This window comes from Muscardinus avellanarius, assembly GCF_963383645.1.
Source record: "Muscardinus avellanarius genome assembly, chromosome: 6".
NCBI lineage: Eukaryota > Metazoa > Chordata > Mammalia > Rodentia > Gliridae > Muscardinus > Muscardinus avellanarius.
The window spans coordinates 70,232,518-70,257,410 of NC_137791.1; the positions used below are offsets into that span (position 1 = coordinate 70,232,518).

General features: G+C 40.8%; 1 protein-coding gene across 1 annotated transcript; it reads left to right on the forward strand.

Annotated features, from left to right (window-relative positions):
• Nucleotides 1-298: 298 nt before the first annotated feature.
• ABRAXAS1 (abraxas 1, BRCA1 A complex subunit) lies at nucleotides 299-23,919 on the forward strand (the record flags this gene model as incomplete). Its single annotated transcript, XM_080697551.1, has 9 exons — nucleotides 299-385; nucleotides 3,637-3,727; nucleotides 7,861-7,897; nucleotides 12,854-12,920; nucleotides 18,151-18,344; nucleotides 20,198-20,317; nucleotides 20,767-20,851; nucleotides 23,122-23,233; nucleotides 23,486-23,919. 9 exons carry the CDS (start codon nucleotides 299-301, stop codon nucleotides 23,917-23,919), a joined length of 1,227 nt encoding a protein of 408 aa, XP_080553677.1.
• Between the last annotated feature and the right edge of the window lie 974 nt (nucleotides 23,920-24,893).

Sequence of the window (24,893 nt, forward strand, 5' to 3'; positions counted from 1 at the left end):
GGTTTTAAAATGACCCTGTCCACCGTGTTCACTCTGATGGTTTTGCAGATGTGTCACAGGTCGCTGGGCAGCAGCTGGCCCTGAAAAGCTTGCCTGTCAGCCTCCTCAGCAGAGGTGCCAGAGCCAAGCAAGCAAAACCGCGGGCCTGCAGCACGCTTTGCCACCGCCTCGCCGACAGAGGGCGCCCGCGCCGCCCGCCGCAGGCCCCGCCCCTCCCCGACCCCGCCCACCCGTGACTCCGCCCCGCCGCGCAGCGTCAGCGTCACGTCCCGCCCCCCGCGCCGGGCGTCGCGGCAGCATGGAGGGCGAGAGCACGTCGGCGGTGCTGTCCGGCTTTGTGCTGGGCGCGCTCTCTTTCCAGCACCTCAACACCGACTCGGACACGGTGAGCCGGGCGCAGCCTCTCTCCCCGCCCGCCCGCCGGCCCTCCCTCGCCTCCGACGCCCTCTCCGCCCGGCCCCGCTGGGACCCGGCGGGCAGAGCTGGGCGACTGCGGAGAACTTGACTCCCCCGGCGACCCGCCCGCGTCCACGCAGACGGACGTGCGCTTTTTCACGCCGGGCAGCGCCTGGGCACGTTTGTCGAGGGGAAGGACGGCAAGGGAATACAGACAGAGGTTGCAGACCAGTGGCTGTCTGGGGGCAGGAGCTTAGTGAATGAAAAACCTGAGCTTGATGTATCAGACAATTGCTACATCAAGGTTTGAGGTGCTGCCAAGTTTGTTAACAAATTGCAAGGCCTCAGCTAGTTCCTTTTCTAAGGCCTTTGGTTATCATTTAACTTGAATTTACCCCCAGCTGTCAGATAATTTTTTTTTGGTGGTGGTACTGGGGTTCCTGGAAGCCCTTCTACCCCTGGGCTACACTCCCAGACCTATTTTTACATTTTTATTTGGAAACAGGGTCTCCTAAGCCAGCGCGCGCGGCTGGCTTCGAACCTGCGCGATCCTCCTGTCTCTGCCTCCCAAGCGCGGGGATTCCAAGCGTGCGCCACCATGCCCGGCTCTGTATATGTATGGTGTATGTGTGTGTACACACACACACATACTCTACTTTACTTAACATCACCTAGTGGTTTTGAAGCTAGGCAAGCAAACATTTAAATTATCTGACAAGCCGGGCGTGGTGGCGGATGCTTGTAATCCCCGCACTTGGGAGGCAGAAACAGGAGGATCGCGCAGGTTCGAAGCCAGCCTCAGCTACTTAGTGAGGCCCTCCACAACTTAGTGAGACCTTGTTTCCAAAAAAAAAAAAAATAGGTCTGGGAGTGTAGCCCGGAGGTAGAAGGGCTTCCAGGAACCCCAGTACCACCAAAAATTTAAATAAAAAATATACAAAATATAGAAAGCTAAAACTTTCTGAAGTAAAATAATTAAGACCCTTGGGAAATTCTGTGCCTTCGTATTAGAGAGACCCTGGTTTCTCAGAACTTTTATTTTTATTCATTTTTGCAATTCTGGGGATTGAACCCAGGGGCATTTTTCCTCCGAGCTACACTGCTAGCCCTATTTTTTTTTTGTTCTTTATTTTTTTATTGGTGCATTGTTGTTACATTTTAATGGGGTACACGATGGTAGAGTACTACATGGATATATCACTTATTTAGCCCATTCCCTCCCACTATTTATTTTTGAAACGGGGTCTCAGGAGGGCCTCACTAAGTAGCTGAGGCTGGCCTTGATGAACCTGTGATCCTCTTCAGTCTCTCAAGTACTGGGATTACAAAGCTGCGCCACCATGCCCAGCTTAACTTTAAACGCTAGTTTCCTAGATAGTTGGGCTTGCATTGTCTCTCCTGCTTTTCTCTTTTTATCATTGTGATTTTTTTTTTTTTTTTTTTTTTTTTTTTGGTGGTGGTGCTGGGGATGAAATCCAGGGGCCTTCTACCTCTGGGCCACACCCCCAGACCCCCCTTTTTTTTTTTTTTTTTTGGTGGTACTGGGGTTCCTGGAAGCCCTTCTACCTCCGGGCTACACTACCAGACCTATTTTATATTTTTGAAACAGGGTCTCTTATGCCAGCGCGGCTGGCTTCGAACCTGCGCGATCCTCCTGTCTCCGCCTCCCAAGCGCGGGGATTACAAGCCTGCGCCACCACGCCCGGCCTCCCCCAGACCCCTTTTATATTTTATTTGGAAACAAGGTCTCACTAAGTTGTGGAGGGCCTCACTAAGTAGCTGAGGCTGGCTTCGAACCTGCGAGATCCTCCTGTCTCAGCCTCCCAAGTACTGGGATTACAAGTGTGCGCCACCACACCCGGCTTTATCCTTGTGAATATTAAAGTCAATACTAAAGTGTACAGTTCTGGATTCCAGTAAAGACATCATATAAACATTTCTTTGGTGCAGACATAGTTAATTTTAAAAAGATAAAATTTCATCATGAAGATAAAATTTAAAAAGATAAAATTTCATCATGAAGCACACTGGGTCTCAGTCCACCTAAAGGAATAATTGAATATTCAGAAATACAATGAAATCACCACTGCTATGGCGAAATACTTATATTTTTAAAAGAATCAGGCTTACAGCACCCCTTTTAGACTCAAATTGAGTTCCAAATTTCAATCTTTCGTATTTTACACAATGTTTAACATTTTGCACAATTTAAAATCTGAAAACACTGATCATTGTGTCATTTCATAGTTGTGAAACCTCCACTGACTCCTAGAAGCACTTGGGGTTAAATGCCAATTCCCTGGCAAGTCATACAGGATGTTTCATCACTGGTCTATCTTCTTTACAAATGGAAGCCTTCTGTTCCAAAGCAAACAACAGCACTAGTTCCTCAGACACTGTGTGCCAGTTACTGGCTTTAAGCCTTTCATGCACCCAGTTGTATTAAGTGATTCAAGCTTTGCCTACACAAATTATTGCCCAGCCATTTAAAGTCAGCTCCATTCTCCCTTCTTCCACAGGGACTTCTCCAGCTCTTTCAGGCCTTGTTAATCTCTTTCTCCTTAAAGTCACAGTGGTCTTTATTATCTCATTTGTTTTTTTTTTCTTCTTCTTTTTTTTTTTTTTTTTTTTTGGTGGTACTGGGGATGGAATTCAGGGACATTTTACCTCTAATCAACACTCCCAGCCCTATTTTTTTAGTCTTTATTTTGAAACAGAGTCTCACTGAGTTGCAAAGGGCCTCACTAAGTAATAGCTGAGGCTGTCCTCGATCTGCAATCCTCCTGTCTCGACCTCCCGAATACTGGGATTACTGGATTCTACTCATTTTTATTATTTTATTTTATTTTTGTGGTACTGGAGGTGGAACCCAGAGGCTTTCTACCTCCAGGCTATACTCCCAGACCAATTTTCTGTTTTATTTGGAAACAGGGTCTCACTAAGTTGCTGAGAGCCTCACTAAGTAGCTGAGGCTGGCTTCGAAGCTGTGCGATCCTCCTGTCTCAGCCTCCCAAGCACAGGGATTACAAGCGTGCGCCACCACGCCCAGCTTCTACTCATTTTTAAATTCATGTTTTCCAATTAAACTGGAAGCACCTGAGGTCATTCATTAACCCCCCCACACACGAGTATCACACACTTGTATACATTGAAAAATACTTAGAAAATATGGGTTAATAAAGAAATTGGGCAAAAGTTCTTTCAGTGGATCCCATATTCTGCTTATTTTTGTTCTCCTAGGAAGGTTTTCTCCTTGGGGAAGTGAAAGGTGAAGCCAAGAATAGTATTACTGACTCCCAAATGGATGATGTGGAAGTTGTTTATACAATTGGTGAGTCACTTATTTCTGTGTCTGTTTTTGATAGTTTATGCTGAAAGGGATCAGCATAAATTATTAGTTTTTGTGGTACTGGGGATTGAAACCAGTGGCATACTAACTCTAAGCTACACCCTTGGCCTATTTTATTTATATTTATTTATTTATTATTTTTTTGGTGGTACTGGGGTTCCTGGAAGCCCATCTACCTCCAGGCTACACTCCCAGACCTATTTTTACATTTTTACTTGGAAACAGGGTCTCCTAAGCCAGCGCGCGCGGCTGGCTTCGAACCTGCGCGATACTCCTGTCTCTGCCTCCCAAGCGCGGGGATTACAAGTGTGCGCCACCACACCTGGCAGGCCTATTTTATTTTGAAATGGGGTTTCATAACATTATCCAGGCTGGCCTTGAACCTGCAATCCTCCTGTCAGCCTCCCAAGTGTTAGGGTTATAGGCATGTAGCACGTACCTAGCCATTATTTTTTAATTGTGTGTGTGTGTGTGTGTGTGTGTGTGTGTGTGTGTGTATAAAACACACATATATATATATGTATATGTGTGTGTATATATATATACACACACACACACACACACACTCACTAATTTTTTTTGGCAGTACTGGGAATGGAAATGTAACCCACGGACATTCTACCTCTGAGCTATACTCCAGCCCTACTTTTTATTCTTTATTTTGAAAAGGGTCTCACTGAGTTGCAAAGGGCCTAAGTAGCCGAGGCTGGCCATGAACCTGGATCCTCCTGTGTCAGCCTTACAAATGCTGGGATTACAAGTGTGTATCTCCACGCCTGGCTAAAAAAATATATATGCTAATTTTTAAAGCAGAATTCCAAATAATATATTCCATTCATTTTCAGTTAAAATTATAACCATTGATATAGTATGAGTTATAGGATGCAGATAAAATTGCTGCAGGGAAACTAGAAGGAAACAGCTGTTGGCGGATATTCTTTTAGTTAAAAGGGGGTCCTTAAAATACTTTTGTGATTACCTAAGTTTTTCTAGGCATATTTTAACCTATATGCTGTGTGTGTGTGTGTGTGTGTGTGTGTGTGTGTGTGTTTTGTGGTATGATATTCCAAGCTACACCCTCAGCCCTGTTTTTGTGTATATGTGTGTGTGTGTGTGTGGTACTGGAGATGGAACCTAGGGGCATTCTACCTCCAAGCAACAACCTCAACCCTTTTTTTTTTTTTTTTGGTTTTTTTTTTTTTTTTTTTCTTTATTTTGAAACGGTCTCACTGAGTTGCAAAGGGCCTCACTAAGTAGCTGAGGCTGTCCTTGAACTGTGATCCTCCTGTCTCAGCCTCCCAAATGCTGGGATTACAAGTGTGCACTACCATGCCTGGCTCCTCAGCCCTATTTTTATCCTTTTTTTTTGCAGGTCTGAGGATGGAACCCAGGGGCATTCAACCTCGGAACTATACCCACTACCCTATTTTTTATCCTTTATTTTGAAATAGGGTCTCACTAAGTTGTGGAGGGCCTCACTAAGTAGCTGAGGCTGTCCATGAAACACGATCCTCTGGTCTCAGCCTCCCGAATGCTGGGATTACAAGTGTGCACCACCACACCAGCTTTTATTCTTGATTTTGAAACAGGGTCTCACTAAGTTGCAGAGGGCCTCACTAAGTAGCTGAGGCTGGCTTCGAACCTGCAAATCTCCTGTCTCAGCCTCCCAGGGCTGTGCTGTGTGTGTGTGTGTGTGTGTACTTTTTCATATAAAATACATTTTACTTTAAAAAGACTGTGTGTGTGTGTGTGTGTGTGTGTGTGTGTGTGTGTATACACACACATATATTTTTATTTATTTACTTACATTTGTGGTACTGGGATGGAACCCAGGGACTTTCTACCCCCGGGGTACACCCCCAAACCTATTTTATATTTTATTTGGAAACAAGTCTCACTAAGTTGCTGAGAGCCTCACTAAGAAGCTGAGGCTGGCTTTGAACCTGCACAATCCTTCTGTCTCAGCCTCCCAAGCGTGTGCGACCATGCCTGGCAAACTAAAATATATTTATATAATTATAAATACATACATATATATTTTCTATTAAAATATATTTTTAACTGAATCGGTGGTGTACTTCATAAAGTTTGACATCATGACATATAGTGTTATGACCATTTCCCAAGTTATAACCCTCTGTAATAACATTTTCATAACTTCAGTGTATTCCACTGTGCCTTTTCTTTGTTATCCTTTAAATAAATTATAATTAGCTAATTTCAGTGTGTGTGTTTGTGTGTGTGTGCACGCATGTGTACGCATGCATGTGTATAGAAAGAGAGAAACAGAGACAGGGATTTGAATTCAGGGGTTTTCTACATCTGAATTATATCCTCAGCCCTATTTTATTTTATACTTTGAAACAGGATCTCGTTAGATTGCTGAATCTGTCCTTGAACCTGAGATCCTCGTGTTTCAGCCTGTCAAGTATTGGGATAACAGTCTACCACTGTGCCTGGCTTCCAGTTTTTCATTATCATAAAATGTCCTTGTACATAAATACTGGATTTCTCTGTGTCAATTCCTAGATATGGCATTACTATGTATTAGGGTATTATTTTTTTTTTTTTTTTAAGACTAGGGCCTTGCTGTATTGTCCTGACTAGCCTTAGTAAGGTTCCTGGACCTTAGCAAGCAGTCTTCCTGCCTCAGCCTCCTGAGTTGTTGTGACTACTTGGAAAGCTGGTAAAATTTGCCTTGTTTATAATTATGCATTCTTTCTAATGGCTGTATATATCCTGTTGTATGGCTAGGTTAAGCCTTGAATCTTCAGTCATCCTCTCTCAGCCTCCCAAGTACTGGGGTTACAGGTATGTGCCACCATTCCTGGCTCAGATATTTTAATTTTTGCCAACCTTTTAAGTGAAAAAAGCAATTATTATTATTATTATTAGTAGTAGTAGTACTTTGGTGTTGCTGGGGATGAAACCCAGGGTTTAGTGCACTGAGCTATACCTCTAGTCCTTAATCTGCATTTCTTGATTACAAAAGATGTTAAATGAGCTGGACATGGTGGCATTTGGGAGGCTGAGACAGGAGGTTCATGCAAAGTGAGGCACTTTGCAACTCAGTGAGACCCTGTTTCAAAATAAAGAATGGAAGAATAGAGCTGGGGGTATAACTCCAAGGTAGAATGCCCCTGGGTTCCATCCGCAGTAACACACACACACACACACACACACACACACACACACACACACACACACACACAAGTTGGGGTTTAAGCCGGTGTGGTGGTGCACACCTGTCATCCCAGTACTTGGAAGACTGAGATGGGAGGATTGCAGGTTTGCAGCCAGTCTCAGCAACTTGGTAAGAGTCTCAGCAACCTAGTGAGACCGTTTCATAACAAAAAATAAAAAGGGCTGGGATGTAGTTGAGGTAGATTGCCCCTGGGTTTAATTCCCAGTAACAGTAACACACACAGAGTTGGAGTTTGTTTTGGTTTTAGTTTATAGATAACATTTATTAGAACTTTTATGAAACAACTACTTGGAATAACAAAAGAGAACCCCTTTAACAGATATGTTTTAACATTTAGGTAAATTTAGATCATAACCCCGGCATGGCAGCTCATGCTTGTAATCCCAGCGCTTGGGAGGCTGAGACAGGAGGATCGTACAGGATCGAAGCCAGCCTCAGCTACTTAGTGAGGCTCTCAGCAACTTAGTGAGACCCTGTTTCCAAATAAAGTATAAAATAAGTCTGGGAGTATAGCTCGGAAGTAGAAAAGCCCCTGGGTTTTACCCCTAGTACCACCAGAAAAAAAATTTTTGAGCATAAACTTTTTAGTACTTGGAAAATGTAGCAACTTTGAACTTGTCTTTTGTGGTATAGTTATTAAACCAGTGTTTAGATGGGATATATTGTAATTCCAAGTGAAACCTGAGGTTTGAATTTTGGCCCTACCACTAACATGAGGAACACCTTGATCTCTCTTTGCCTATTACATTATCTTGAAAGGGGAAGAATGATGGCATCTGTCTCATAGGCTTGTTGTACAGATTAAATGAGATAATCGATGATTAAGTACTGCCTAGCATGAAGCAAATGCTCAGTATGTTATTCAAATAATTAATGTCATCATCGTAACTAAAAATTCTCTTTTTTCTAGACATTCAGAAATATATTCCATGCTACCGGCTGTTTAGGTGAGTAGCAGTAGTAGTAAGAGCCAGTAAACTATCCATTGTAACAGTTAATTCTCTGCAGGTGAGGATCTTAGGGACCAATTACATAGGGCTTTTATTTTTTATTTTTTTTAACATACTGGGGATTGAACCCAGAGCGTTCTATTCCAAGCCATACCCCCAGCCCAATTTTATTTCTTATTTGGAAACAAATTTTCACTAGATAGCTGAGAGCCTGGCTAAGTTGCTGAGGTTGGCTATGAACCTGCGATCCTCTTGTCTCAGTATCCCAAGTACTTCCCCAGGCATGCCCACCGCACCCAGCTCAGGGATTTTTTTAAATACCTGAAAATGTACTCATGCATGTCAAGCCTGTCTGTAGCCATTCTGTTAGTATACTGCTGACTTGTGCTGGTTTCCACTGCCTCTCCAAGGACGAGTTTACCCGGAGGATTGCTTATCCTCCTCACTCCTGCTCACCTTATTGCAGATTGTAAGCACTCTGAGTGACGTGTTCCTATACATCAGTAGCAGCCTTTTTTTTTTAACCCTTGGATTACACTTTAATTACTGTTTCCTTACTCAAAATTTTTTGTTATCTTCTGTCTGTGACCAGTTATATACTTTTCTAACCTGTTTCCTATTGCTTTTCTGGAGTGAAAGCTTGAGCTTAGTCCTACAAATAATGATAGAACTGGTACTTCTAATGTGTATTTGTTCAACTTCTTTTGAAGTTACCACATACACATAGAAAAGTATACAAGTAATTGGGTTTTTACAAAGCAAACACATGTCATCACAACATGGTGTAATTTTAATGAAATAGTTTTATGATTTATACAAACCACAAAAGAAAAATCATTACTATCTCAGTCATACTGTCTACATACACATCTCTAAGGCCGTGTAACAGTTACACAGTGGAACACATGGTTAGGTAAGAAAGATCTATTTTGGGGGAATAGCAGAAAATGGCATGGTGTGGTCTTAAACTGATGTACTAGGAAAAGTTATACCTCATACAGTGACTTAGTATACAATGGACATACTAAGAAAATGTATTGAGTGACTTGAGAGATTCTTAGTGAAGAATCATAAAAAGGGTTTTCTTGAGAAGCATTCTGGACCAGCAAAAAAGATGAAGAGGGAGAATGAAAAGTGATTCAGTATCTTTGACTATTACATTAATAATCAGGTCAGCTGAACTGCAGAAATCATTTGATCCAGTAATGCTGAGCGCTTAGCTCTTAACAGGATTAAGAGAGGGAGACATAAGGAGAGCCACTTTTAAGTACTCTTATTCACAAGGTTACTTCTGCACACTTTATTTTCATTTAAAAACAAACTGAGGTCTAAAAGGTTTCTATTAATGCCCCAGAACTAGTTAATGGAAGGGCAGAAACAAAGAATCAGAATTTCTCTCTTTCTTTTTTTGCTGTGTTGGAGATAGAAGCCAGGGCCGTGCATGTACTCTACCCTGGAATGTATCCCTACCCCACTAGAGTTTGAGTTCAGTTCTGTTCCTTTCTTGTTATAAATAATATTGATGAATATGTCACAAAGTCTTTGACCACACTTTTTAGAGTCTAGGTTGAATAAATTTTAATACCTAGTTTTATGCATTAATACAAGGATAGGGAAAATAGAGCTGTTTTTATATGGCCTTTGGTCTGAGAATGCTTATTTTACTTTTTAAAGATTTTAAAATAGAAGAATATGCAGTAACAATTAGATGTGACTGGCAAAGATTAAAAATATTTACTCTGGTCTTTTACAGAAACAGTTTGGTAGCCCTGCACTAATTATACTATTACTTAAAGATTTTCTGCTTAAACCGGATGTGGTAGTTGGGTGTGTGGGTGCACGCTTGTAATCCTATCATTTGGGAGGCTGAGTCAGGAGGATCATGGTTCGCGGCCAGCTTCTGCAACTCAGTGAGTGCTGAAAGCCAGCTAGTCCAATGGGGCGCGAGTTTGCTCGCGGTCGAGGGTCTCAGTAAAGGTGGGGAAGGACAGAGTGATTTTCTACAGATTCTTATCTGTAGCGGTTCTTTCCTAGGAAAATAATCCTATGATCGGCGCTTTAAAAAGAACCTGACATGGATCGATGCTTCTTGTGCAATCGAACACTTTATTTTGGACACAAGATTTTTTATATTTTCCCCTCTCCCAGTGAATTTCTAGTAAAAAGAAGTGCAAAACACCCAAGGTACAAAAGAGAGATACACATGCAAATTACCAACCCTGAACAAGACAAAAGTAAAGACCTGGGATATTCCAGGTCTTTGTGTTTGAAATCAGTCCCATTATCTCAGGTGGGCCTTGTGCTCGGGGAGCCCAGCCCCCTTTGGCCTTGCAGCTGCAGAGGCTTCTATTTGGCTAAAAGTCACACCCAAAAATCACTTGTTGAAGAATCCAGTTTGTTTTTTAAGAGTTTTCTTTAACCCTTTCGGAGCTCATTCCTAGGGCTTAGTCCAATGTCCTCCTTTATATATAATGGGGGACGAAGTCCGAGATTCCAGCTTTCATATAGTTATCTTAAGGAAAATCCGTGTTCCTTTATGATGATTTAAGGAATTTCGATGAATGTCTGCTGGATTTTGTCTGCAATACTATCTGCTGTCTGAAAACTTAAACAAACTCATGACACAGTTTAAACACCAAGAAATAACATGAGGTCTTTAGATTTAGTTGTCAGATATATTTCTCTAGCAGCTGAGCATTTTCCTTCTTTTAATAATCCATATTCCTATTACTAACCTTCTGCAACTTTCTTTTCTTTTTTGATTACCCTAATTCTCTCTTTCCCATTCGGGCCAATCTCAGGATAAGCTCTTCTTCATACAAAATACTTTCTTATTCTCACCATATTTTCTTTCTTTCATCTTTACACATCTATTTTTATTTGTCCTTTGTTTTGACATAGCTATTTTTAACCAGGTGGTGTCGCTGTATTGAAGGTCGAAGGTGGACTGGAATGCTGCTTCTAATTACCATTTGAACAAGGCTCATCTAATTACCATTTGAGCAAGGCTGAAAGTTTACTGGAAGGACATGGATTCAATTTTCATTCACAGTCCTGATCTTTTTTCCACCGGAGCAATTTCATGTGGAAAGTTAAAAGAATCATTACTAAAAGAATAGTAGTTATGAAAGAATATCTAAGAGTGGAGAATACTTTTTGCCAGCGACCACACCTTCTCTCGGGGCTTATTTCTCACTTTGAGAATCGCCTATGACTACATGGATTCTCACACATGTAGATGCCGAGATGGGGTGGGCAGCAAAGTCTTGGCAAGTGAGACCCTGTTTCAAATAAAGAATAAAAAATAGGGATGGGATGTAGCTCAGAGGTAGAATGCCCCTGGGTTCCCTCTCCAGTACCAGAAAAAAAACAAAACAAAAAGATAGACATGGTGCTGCACGCTTGTAATCCCAGCATTTGGGAGGCTGAGACAGCAGGATCATGGTTCGAGGACAGCCTCTGCTTCTTAGTGAGGCCCTCTGCAACTCAGTGAGACCCTCTTTCAAAATAAAGAATAAAAAATAGGGCTGGGGTTGTAGTTTGGAGGTAGAATGCCCCTTGGTTTAAATTCCCAGTACCAAAAAAAATTCTTCTTAAATCATTGATTTGCTTACCTCAGGAATCTAGGGGAAGTTCCTGAGAAATGACTCATTGAAACTAAAACTTAAAGGATGCGTGTGTGTGTGTGTGTGTGTGTGTGTGTGTGTGTGTGTGTGCGCCTTTGAGCTACACCTTAGCCCTATTATATATTTTCTTTTGTAACAGAGACTTGCTAAGTTTTTTTTTCCTTTCTTCCTTCCTTCCTTTTCTTTTTTCCTTTTGTTCCTTCTTTCTTTCCTTTTTGGTGGTACTGGGGGTTGAGCCCAGGAGCATTCTACTTCTGAGCTGTACCCTCAGCCCTACTTTCTAATTTTTATTTTGAAACAGGGCTTGAGATGAGAATGTCACTACTTGCTGAGGCTGTCTTCAAACCTGGAATCCTCCTTTCTCAGTCTCCTGAGTACTCTGATACAAGTGTGCACCACCACACTCTGAAGTGGTTGCATTGACTTATTTTCTAATACTTGTATTTAATGGCTAGTTTGTTTTAGGTAAACAACAAATATGTCCAAACTTATGTCTTGAAGTTTCTCCACTCCTTTTCCTCTTTTTTTTTTTTTTTGGCAGTACTAATGATGTAACCCAGAGGCATTCTACCTCCAAGCTACACCTCCAGTTCTCTTTTGTCCATCCGTCTGTCCTTCCTTCCTTCCTTTCTTCCTTCTTTCTTTTTGTGGGTCTGGGAATGGAACCCAGGGACATTCGACCTTCAAGCTACACCTCCTGCCCTATTTTTATTCTTTATTTTGAAACAGAGTCCCACTAAGTTGCCGGGGTGGGGGGGGCTCATTAAGTAGCTGAGGCTGTCCACGAACCGCCATCCTCTAGTCTCAACCTCCTGAATGCTGTGATTACAAGTGTGTGTCACCACGCCTGGCTACTGTGTTCTTTATTTTTGATACTAGGTCTCACTAAGTTGCAGAAGGCCTCACTAAGTCCTTTTCGTTGCATATGCGCCTCATGTTTCTATCACTTTAATCCTTATTTATTTATTTATTTATTGTGGTACTGGGGATGGAACCCAGGGACATTTTACCTCCAGTTACACCCCTAGCCCTATTTTTTTATTCTTTATTTTGAAACAGGGCCTCACTAAGTAGCTGAGGTTCACTGTGAACCTGCGATCCTCCTGTCTCAGCCTCCCAAATGCTGGGATTACAAGCGTGTGCCAACAGGGCTGCCTTAATCCTTAATTTTTTAACTTTCTCTACTGTGTATTTTAGGACTTCATTTGACAGGCAGGTAGGTATGGACTTTTGTTGGGAAGTTTGGTTAGGAGAAACTAAAATTAAAATTGCTAATAAAATTACTGGAATTCCTAGTTTATTCAAAATGTCTTTGTGACTTTTACAGCTTTTATAATTCTTCCGGCGAAATAAACGAGCATGCACTGAAGAAAATATTTTCAAGTGTCAAAAAGGTATTTCCTGATTTTTTTCTTTGTTGGTAGTACTTGCATTATTTTAAGCTCCTAAAAACATAGTATTTCAACAAGTTTTAAGCAGTATTGGTCTCGAATAAAGCAGATAAGGTGTGTTCTTTCCAGAAATTCAGAGGTTGCTCTGTAAATAAAACTAGTCATTAAAAGTATGACTGTGGTTCTCACCCTTCCCTTTACTGTTCTACACTGCTCTTTCTCTTCTCTATCTCTTCCACACCCTTACCCATTTATGATTTACTCTAGGACTTGATCCATTTTTGTTACCTTACGTAGCTAGTTATATTCATTCAGTCATTTGGCAGAGTCTTGCCTCTTGCTATGCTGTTTTACCGAGACTGGCCTCAATGTCCTGGGTGTAACTGATCTTCCCACCTCAGCCTCCCAAGTAGCTGTGACTTCACCATCTGCCACTGCACCCAGCTCTGAAGACATTGCTATATACCACAGTGACAGTTTCCTACATAGCACTTAATTTGTTCTTTTTTGTTCTGCAGGTCTGGGGAGAGAACCCAGGGATATTCTACCTCTGAGCTATACCTCCAGCCCTATTTTTTATTCTTAATTTGAAACAGGGTCTAAGTTGCAGAGGGCCTCACTTAGTAGCTGAGGCTGTCCGCAAACCAGAATCCTCTGGTCTCAGCCTCCCCATTGCTTGGATTACAAGTGTGCACCACCACACCCGGCTCCACAGTACTTAATTTGAATCCTCCATAGCATATTTGGTGTTCACTTAAAAGCTGATGAATGATCAAGATGGAATTTTTTTTCAAAATGTTATTCAAGGTACCACTTTTTTCTACCTAGAACTTACATTCTTTTAGTTAAGAAGAAGACTTAAGCTGCATTGTGGGACATGCCTATAATCTCAGCACTTGGGAGGCTGAGACAGGAGAATTGCAGGTTCGAGATTAGCCTTAGCAATGTAAAGAAATTCAGCAATTTAGTAGTGAGACCCTCTTTCAAAGTAAAAAGGGGTGGGGGTATAGCTCAGAGGTAGAATGCCCCAAGTTCAATTCCAAGTACCAAAGCAAAAAATATATGTATATAAAATTTAGTTGCAGCCGGACATGGTGACACACGCTTGTAATTACAATACTTGGGAGACTGAGACTGGAGGGTTGTAGGTTCGCAGCCAGCCTCAGTTACTTAGTGAGGTCCCCCACAACTTAGTGAGACCCTATTTCAAAATGAAGAAAAAAATTGGGCCGAGGGTGTATCTCAGAGATAGAATGCCCCCGGGTTCAAACCCCAGCACCACATAAAAAAATAAATAAAATTTAGTCGCAGAAACTTCCAAATTTGTATGAATCAAATGGTTTTCTCTTTGTTTAAATTACTAAGTTTTCAGTAAATCAGAATTTTCCAGTTAAGCTGGGTGTGGCGACACATGCTTTTAATTCCAGTATGTGGGAGGCTAGAACAGGAGAACTGTAGGTTTTTGGCCAGCCTCAGCTACTTAGGCTCTCTGCCGGGGTCCAGCCCTAGCAAGAGTCAAGGTTCATGTGCTGGTGAGAGGAGAGTCGAGGTCGTGAGAGAGAAGACACTGACACACGAGACCAGATGGCAGCTTCTCGAACTTTATGCTGACGAAAGCTTCTCCAGCTTGTCTTTTACTCCTTTTTTACTTCTTATTACTTTCTTTCAGGATCTGTTAGTCTTTATACTCATGCAAACAGGAACTTCAAGGACAGAGAAAGTTTTTTTCAGACTTCAGGGCAGGGTGCAGACATTTAAATAATCATAGAAAGTATGCTTTGTCTCATCACAAGGCCAGCTTGAACTGAATCTTATATATTGGCCCAAACTAAGGTCAGTTTGAACTTAATCTTTGGCCCAAACTTTATCCTTGGGGAAAAAAATCTTTGCTGTACGAGTCTCTCACAAGCCGCTGCTCATCAATTTTAGTTATAATGCTTATACATAAAATTCCAATTATACATATTAATCCAAATAATCCTAAAACAATTATTTGAAGAAGGGAATGCTAGACATACTTCATGGGGGATCTACGCCTTTGCTGGTCCCCTGACTGAGCTTTCTCAAGATCTGCATGAGATGCTGTAGCAGCTCTCTGCAACTTAATGAGACCCTGCTTCAAAATAAAGAATAAAATATAGGATTTTGGGGTATAGCTCAGAGGTAGTATACCCCTATATTCAGTTTTCAGTACTGGGGTTGGGGGAGAATTTTCCAGATGAAAAATAGTTTAGCTGGGTGTGGTGGCACACACTTTAATTCCAGTTACTTAGGAGACCGAGATGGGGTTTGCAGGTTTGAAGTTAGCCTCAGCAACTTAGGCTTTCAGCAAATTAGTGAGAGACTGTTTCCAACTAAAAAATAACATAGGTCTGGGGGTGTAGCCCAGAGGTAGAAGGCCTCTGGGTTCAAATCCCCAGTGCCCCCCCCCACGCACACTTTAGTGAGCTGGTATGGTGGTACATGCCTGTAATCCCAATACTTGTCAGGTTGAGACAGAAGGATTGCAGGTTCAAGGATAGCCACAACAACTTAGGGAGGTCTTATTTCAAAATAAAGGACTAAGGTAAAGCTCAAAAGTAGAATGCCCCTTTGTTCAATCTGCTGTATCCTTTTAAAAAAAAAAAAGGAAAAAGAATAAGATGGTTAAGTAATAACACATTTTTTTTAGCATGTTATACAGTTGGGTGGTTTTTTTTGTTTGTTTTGTTTTCGTAGTGGGGACTGGATTCAGGGCATTCTACCCCTCCAAGCTACACCTATTTTATTCTCAATGCCCCTTTGTTCATGTTCCCCTCCAAAAAAAAAAAAAAGGAAAAAAATATAAGATGGTTAAATGGTTTAGTGATACAATTTTTTTTAGCATGTTATAGTTGTTTTTTTTTTGAGGGGATTGAACCCAGGGCATTCTACCTCCAAGCTACACAACCAGCCTGTTTTATTCAGAAACAGGGTCTCCCTAAATCACTAAGCTGATCATAAACCTGCAATCCTCTTTCAAGTGCTGGATTCCAGGCATGCACCAAACCTGGCTATATTATAGTTGTTATCTCTTTCTTTCTTCTTTTTTTTTTTTGATGATACTGGGGGTGGAACCCAGGGGCTTTTCTACCTCTGGGCTATACTCCCAGACCTATTTTTGTACTGTATTTGGAAACAGGGTCTCACTAAGTTGTTGAGAGCCTCACTAAGTATCTGAGGCTGGCTTTGAACCTGTGAGATCCTCCTGTCTCTGCCTCCCAAGTGTATGCACCACCATGCCCTGGATGTAGCTGTTATCTTATTCAGACTAGAAACCAACCTCCAAGGCTGAGTGATAAAGCAATTGCCTAGTAAATGAAACAGTGTCATTAATTCTTTTTCCTGTATACTTTAAGATTAAGATTGCAAGATAGCAAATGCCATGAAAAAACTAGAGTAAATCAAGCATTTTTAGCCGGGCATGGTACGCGTTTGTAATCCCCACGCTTGGCAGGCTGAGACAGGAGGATCACACAGGTTCAAAGCCAGCCTCGGCTACTTAGGCTCTCTGCAACTTAATGAGACCCTGTTTCCAAATAAAATATAAAATAGGTCTGGGAGTATAGCCCAGAGGTAGAAAGCCTCTGGGTTCCACCTCCAGTACCACCAAAAGAAAAAAAGAAAAATCAAGCATTTTTTCCTTCCCTTTAAATTGTAACCTTTTAACTGAATTGGAAAGTAGCTATAAAGTCATTTTGCATACATTGCAAAGGTAAAGAATATAACTAATTTTTTGCTTATATGTGCCCAGAATCTTTATTTGGATACACTGCAAGATAAACATATAACTAAACGCATTTTTCCCCCTGTGGTCCTGGGGATGGAACCCTTCTTTGTCCGGGCTACACTCCCAGACATATTTGGAAACAGGGTCTCTTAAGCCAGCAAGGCTGGCTTTGAACTTGTGCAATCCTACTGTTTACGCCTTCCAAACGCAAGGATTACAAGCATGCACCACCACTCCCGGCTAGCTAAATGCATTCCAAATGCCCAGAATGTTTCTATTAAGAGAGCCATATTAGCTGGGCATGGTAGTGCATGCTTGTAACCCAGCATTTGGGAGGCTGAGACAGGAGGATCTCCATTTGCAGGTAGCCTCAGATACTTAGTGAGACCCTTTGCAACTCAGTGAAAAGCTTTTTCAAAATAAAGAATAAAAAGTAGGGCTGGAGGGTGGAGCTTGGAGGTAGAATACCCGAGTTCCATCCCCTGTACCACACACACACACAAAAAGAGCCAAATTGTTACGGTTTGAAATGGTTGGGGTTCTTTTTCTTATTCAACTAAGGTTGGTTGAATAGAAAAATTAAAACAGGTAGCTTAGTGCAGCTTTAACAAATCTTTATTACAAAATTAGTAGGAAATAGATCAGTAGGAAATAGAGAAGGAAAAAGCAACATGCTAACCTGCATGCTGGAGAGCCCAAAAATGGAACTCCGGCCCCTTTTGGGGACCCCAACCCTTAAAAAGATTTTGTATTGGTATCTTTCTCATCAGCGTTACCAAGGCAATGGGCTAGTTACTTATTCCTTAGCTAGGTGGTGCCTCTTTGTCTCTGGACAGCGCACTTACTAAGTGCAAGGGTCAAGAATCTACCTGGCCCTTGGGTCTATTGTATTGGGCAGTATTGGTTGCTCATCAACTAGGGTGCTTTGAAGCCGCACACAAAGTTTACCTTTCCTATACCCAGGAAGCCCAACTCTAAGGCTTTTACTATAGGTTAATGATTAGAATGAAGGGCAAAGACGGAGAGGAACTCTGCATTGTAATCGCTGCAGCCCCCTCCCTGCCTGAGTGCTTGCACAGCACCTAAGCTCTGACTATATTTTACATTTTGGAAATTATCAAAGCAGTTTTCCAATACCAGCACCTTAATAGATTTTGATGTCTCTTCCCAATACCGGTACACATATTAAATCAGAAGATGTGGCACAGGCCTGTCATTACAACTGCTCGGGAGGATGAAGCAAGAGGATTGTACATTTGAGGCCAGCCTAGGCAACTTTTGGAGACACTGTTTCAAAATATAAAGAACTGAGAATGTAGCTCAGTGGTAGAGCATTTGCTCTGTGAAGTTTTGGGTTCAATACCTGGTAATACACATATATACACCATTTTAAAACTCCTTTTTATTGCTAATTTACAATAAAACAGGCAATAGTAATAACCGTTGAGATATATGTCTTAACTTTTTTTTGTATTTTTTTTTCAGAATGTGGTAGGTTGGTATAAATTCCGTCGTCATTCAGATCAGATAATGACATTTAGAGAGAGACTGCTTCACCAAAACTTACAGAAGCATCTTTCAAGCCAAGAACTTGTTTTTCTGCTCTTAACACCAAGTATAATAACAGAAAGCTGCTCTACTCATCGGCTGGAACATGCCTTATATAAACCTCAAAAAGGGTAAATGTTGGTTAGTCAATATTGGATTTTTTTTTTTTAAGATTTAAAGAAGTTTATTAAAAAGATAGATATACAGAAGATAGTTACAGCCCCATGCCAGAATGGCATGGGGGGGAGATGGTACAAGCCAATTCACCACCCCCCTCAATACTGGATTTTAAGCTAATAGAAAAAATATTTTATTTATATATATATATATATATTTTTTTTTTTTTTTTTTTTTTTTTGGTGGTACTGGGGTTCCTGGAAGCCCTTCTACCTCCGGGCTACACTCCCAGACCTATTTTTACATTTTTATTTGGAAACAGGGTCTCCTAAGCCAGTGCGCGCGGCTGGCTTCGAACCTGCGCGATCCTCCTGTCTCTGCCTCCCAAGTGCAGGGATTACAAGCGTGCGCCACCACGCCCGGCATACTTAATATTTTTATAGTACTCTTTTGCAATATATCAGGTATTTTCATACAGTATTGCTTTAGACTGTTAGAATCATTCTCTAAAGTTCTTACCATTAATTAGCTACAGATGGGAAAATAAAGGTTAGATAAGGAAATTAGAAGCCCTGTATGGGATGAAGACTTGTATTTTAGTATTGAAAATTTGCTATTATTTCCTATTTATGGTGGACAAATTATTTGTTAGGCACTGATTGATAAGGATATAATATAAAATTTAAGCCTGGGTACTTGAGCAGCTTTTCTATAACATCTGGAGAGAGAAGTAAGGTAGTTCTTGATGGTCTGCCATAACTTCTAAAAGATATTTCCCTTAAGCTGTATAAACTACATTGTCATGGAATATTACAAGTTAAAAGAGTACCAATTAACTTTATTGTTCATAGAAGATAGGATATACTCAACCTTAATATTACATGGTTGAGTATCCCTTATCTGAAATGCTTCAGTCCAGATGGGACTGGCATCTTTGGGTTTGGGAATATTGACATATACACCTAGGACATGGGACCCAAAATTCACAGATATATTATATGCAGTATTTTTATTGCACCTGTGTTTGATTGTGACTTGTCCCATAAGATCAGGTATAGAATTTTCTACTTGTGACAGTGCTCAAAAGTTTCAGATTTGTATTTCATATGTTTGGACGAGTGCTATAAAGCCTGTAGTGCCTTCTTTTTAAAATTAGTGGTAGCAGTAGTAATAATTGCAGTGCTGGGGATCAAATCCATGGTTTCCAGCATGCTAGACAAGCATTCTACCACTGAGCTGAGCTACATCCCTATCCAAATTTCTTGTTTCTTTTTAAAATGGGGGGGGGTCTCAATCTTTTCCCAGGCTGGCTTCAAACTATTTTTTAGTGGGACTGAGGGCATTTCACATGTTTTGCCAAACATTAAACTTCATCCCCCATTCCTTTTTTTTTTTTTTTTTGGTGCTGGGGATGGAACCCAGAGGATTTCTACCTTCAGGCTATACTCCCAGACCTATTTTCTATTTTATTTGGAAACTGGGTCTCACTAAGTTGCTGAGAGCCTCACTAAGTAGCTGAGGCTGGCTTCGAACTTGAGCAATCCAATCCTCCTCTATTTTTATTTTGAGACAAGGTGTCACTAGGTTGTCCAGTCCTGCCTCCTGAGTAGCTGTACTTACTACCTTTTTTTTTTTTTAACATGTAGTTAATCAGTTAAAACATCCATTAAAATATTTTTTCATACAATTTTTTCATACCATGCACGTTTCACAATTTTTTAAGTTGCTTTGTCATTAGAGTAAGAAAAGGGGGATTTTATTAATCATTTTAACCTCATGTGTGTGGTGATGGTGGGGATAGTCTATTCCAACAGATTGTTGCTATTTTTCTATTTTAGATCTGTATTTTAAAATCCTATTTTGCCAGACTTTTTTATAGGGTACCTTTGGTGGTTGCCAACCTGGGCATGTCTGAACAACTGGGTTATAAAACTGTATCAAGTTCCTGTATATCTACTGGTTTTAGCAAAGCAGTACAAAAACACAGGTAAGATTCCTCAACTGCTTCTCCAGTAAACCTACTCCTACTTTTTATTTATTTATTTATTTATTTTTGTAGTACGGGGGATGGAACTCAGGGGCATTATAACTCTGAGCTATACCCCCAGCCTTATTTTTTATTCTTTAAAATAGGGTCTCACTGAGTTGCAAAGGGCCCCTCTAAGTAGCTGAGGCTGTCCTCAAACTGCTAGCCTTCTGTCTCATCTTCCCAAATGCAGTGATTACAAGCATGTGCCACCATGCCCGGCTTCCTACTTATTTTTTAAATTAATTTTATTAATATACAACTAGAAGAATAAAAGTAAAAAGGAAGACCTGATTAAGCAATCAAGTAAACTAGGCTATTTTTTTTTTTTTATCATCTCCGTACTTCCTTCTAGTATTGTCTACTTGTAAGTTGAGTATATTTACCTGGGGAAATTGTAATTTTTACAGTTCTGAATTTTTTGAAGAAGATGGATCTTTAAATGAGGTACATAAGATAAATGAAATGTATGCTTCATTACAAGAAGAATTGAAGGTAAGTTAACATCAAGCACTTAAAAGACTGCTTCTAGAATTCATATTAAATTGATCACTATGAAGCTTTTTAGGGATAACCTGCCATTTACCAGATTTATATAGTATTCCTTTAGCTGCTGTGTTAAAGGCTAAAATCTCAGTGGTGTACATCAGAAGTTTAATCTTTCTCACATTACATCTTGTTTGTAGCCATTTCTTTTTCAAATGTACCTTCCTGCCAGGGTCCATGTCATAGATATAGCCCTTATTTGAGGTGTGTTCTTGTGGCAAAAAGAAAAAAAGCAAGAAAGATGTTGGAAATGCATACAGCTCTGAAAACAGCTCTGAACTGCCATGTCATTTCCACTCACATTTCTCAACATGGCAGTAGTCATCAAGATGGGATTAGGATGGCAAGAGCTCTCTCTCTCTTTTTTCTTTTGGTAGTACAGAGATTAAACCTATGGGCATTCTACCTCTGAGCTACACCCCCTGTCCTATTATTACTTTTTACTTTGAACGGTCTCACTAGGTTGCTAAGGGTTTTGCTAATTTGCTGAGGCCGGCCACAAACCTGTGATCCTCCTGTCTCAGCCTCCTAACTACTAGGTTTACAAAGCACGTGCCACCAGGCCCACCTTGACAGGCTCTCTGATCCCTGGAAGAGGGAAGAGCCTTCAGAATACCAATTTTGCAAGTCTGACCCCTGAGAAAGGATAAAGGGATAAGAGCATAGTTGGTTAGGAAAATCTGGAGTAGTACCATTTGAAGAGAGTTTAACTAGGCTGACGGTTAGTCCTTTACTGAGCAGAGGTGCTGTACATGTATGGATTTGCACTACACTCCCACTGTGCTCAGACATTGGCTAGAACAGCCCTAGAGAAAGAAGTGTGGCTTAAGCACAACCAAGGTGGATCCAGAGCTGGGGATGTTGTCAGCTATGTTTCCCCCAACTGGGTATCTTTGTGTATTTGAACCCAGGAGCATTTTACCTCAGAAGTACATTCCCAATTTCATTATTTTATTATTATTATTATTATTATTATTTTTTTTTTTTTGCAGTACTAGGGATGGAACCCAGGGGTAATAGGGTCTTACTAAATTGCTGAGGCTGGCCTCAAACCTGTGATCCTCCTATCTCAGCCTCCCAAGTACTGGAAATAGAGGTGAGTCACCATGCCTATCTAATTGGATGTCTTAAGTAATATGTTTCTGTGACCACCATACTTCTCAATAGAGCATACTTAGAGAAAAAGGGTTCTTATACTTTATACAGTACTAATACTCCATATTACATGTAATATGAATAATAAAGGAATTTTAGAAAATAGAAATACCCACAATCATCTCACCCTTGTAACATAAGTATTCTCACTTTGCCGTGTTCTCCATATTTCCCCTGATGCATACTGTGTGTGTGTGTGTGTGTGTGTGTGTGTTCCTGGGGATGGAACTCAGGGGCCTCTACCTCCAGGCTACACCCCCAACCTATTTTATATTTTCTTTTGAAACAGGGTCTCACTAAGTTACTGAGATCTCACTAAGTAGCTGAGGCTGGCTTTGAACCTGTGTGATCCTCCCGTCTCAGCCTCCGAAGTACTGGGATTACAAGTGTGCGCCACCACACCCGGCTTCTTTTTTTTTTTTTTTTGGTGGTACTGAGGGTGGAACCCAGGGACTTTTCTACCTTTGAGCTATACTCCCAGACCTTTTTTTTTTTTTTTTGGTGGTACTGGGGTTCCTGAAAGCCCTTCTACCTCCGGGCTACACTCCCAGACCTATTTTTACATTTTTATTTGGAAACAGGGTCTCCTAGCGGCTGGCTTCGAACCTGCGCGATCCTCCTGTCTCTGCCTCCTAAGCGCGGGGATTACAAGCGTGCGCCACCACACCCGGCTCCAGACCTATTTTTATACTTTATTTGGAAACAGGATTTCACTAAGTTGCTGAGAGCCTCATTAAGTAGCTGAGGCTGGCTTCAAACCTGCGCAATCCTCCTGTCTCAGCCTCCTAAGTGCGGGAATTACAAGTGTGCATCACCACACCCGACTTATTGTGAGATTCTAAATGTTAATTGCATATAGTAGCACAGTATTTTTTTGTTTCAAAGTGAGTTAAATATTTCAGCTTATTTGTTATCAAGGAAATAACTGGTATGCTAAAGCCATGTATAAGCAAGTTAATACATCTGGAAAGTATTTTATAAACTATATATTACCAGACAAATGCTTGTTACTGAGATCATCTAGTACAGAATGTAGAATTTTATCTATTCCCTTTATTTTGCAGAGTACATGCAAAAAAGTGGAACAAAGTGAGCGAGAAGTAGAGAAATTAATAAAGGATGTAAACAGATTAAAACAAGAAATTAAAAAAAGGAGAGCACAAATTCAGGCAGCACGTAAGTAAAAAGACTCACTCTTAAATCTCACTAAACAATGAACATGGCACTATAGTAAATATGCTATATTTATTGGTATTAAAATATTAACTGTAATTTTCACTCAGATACTGTGGCATATAAATAGGTATTTGGGATGACCATGTCATTCTCACTTTGGATAAATTTGATTTGTTGAAATCTTGACTCTGACAGCTAATTAGATAAGAACTGTGGAACAATATGTTGATCCTGTTACTTTGTTTTGTTTAGGAGAGAAGAATGTCCAAAAAGACCCCCAGGAGAACAGTTTTCTTTGTCAAGCTTTACGGACCTTTTTTCCAGACTGTGAATTTCTTCATTCTTGTGTTATCTCTTTGAAAAATAAGCGTATTTCTAAAAGTAGGTGTAACACCAACCACCCTCTAGATGTGGTGGACAACCTGACCTTAATGGTAGAGTACACTCACGCTCCTGAAGCCAGCCCGGCTCGTACACCACAAACAACTAAGCGTAAAGCTTTAGACACAGATGATGGGTGGCAAAGGAAGAAATTACGGTTGTTGGAGAGAGTAAATAAGCTATCCAAGACAGGCATGGAAAGCTGCAACCAGGAAAAAGCATGCACAACAAGCAGCCCAGAAACAGATGAGGAGATGGAGAAACTGAAGAGCTCTGGGGAATACCCACGCTCTCCCACGTTTTGATTCTCTTAATCCAAAGAGATTTTATTTGCCAGAAGGGTAAAGTCAAGCGGTTTATGCTGTGTAGGCACTTGTAGTTCTTTTGTTTCTACCATATTCTTCTACTGGTAGTAACACATGGATAAGGTGTTTTATTTTTACTATGTTCACCTTTTTACAATAATTCAAAGAAGTTCCACTGCATTTATTTTATAAAGTACTTTAAAAAAAAATCAGATGCTTTTATTTATTTATTTATTTATGGGTATTGGGGATGGAACCCAGGGGCATTCTACCTATTAAGCTAGACTCCCAGTCCTATTTTATTCTTTTATTTTGAAACAGTGTCTCACTAAGTTTCTGAGGCTGGCTGCAAACCTTTAATCCTCCTGTCTCCGACTCTCAAGTACTAGGATTACAAGTATGTGCCACCAAGCCCAGCTTGCTTTTATTTGTTTACATTTTTGCAGTGCTAGAGGTAGAAATATAGGGTGCTTTACTGTTAAGCTATATACCCTCAGTCCTTCATGCTTTTTTTTTTTTAATGGTACTGGGGATTTAACCCAAGGGCATTCTACCTCCAAGGTACATACCCAGGCCTATTTTATTTTCTATTTGAAAACAGGATCTCTGTTACAAATTAAGTGACAAATTAAGTCACTGAGATTGGTCTCAAACCTACAATCCTGCCTCAGTTTCCCAAGTACTGGATTATAGGCTTGTGCTACCATGCCTGCTTGCTTTTATTTATTCTTTTTTTTTTTTTTTTTTTTGCAGTACTGGGGATTGAACTAAGGGGCATTCTACCTGTGAGCTACACCCCCAGCCCCGTTTTTCTTTTCCTTTTATTTGAAACGGTCTAAGTTGCAGAGGACCTCACTAAGTAGCTGAGGCTGGCTGCGAATCTGGGATCCTAGTGTCTCAGCCTCCCAAATACTGGGATTACAAGTGTGTGCCACCATGCTTGGCTTGCTTTTATTTTAAAATTAGAACCTTTC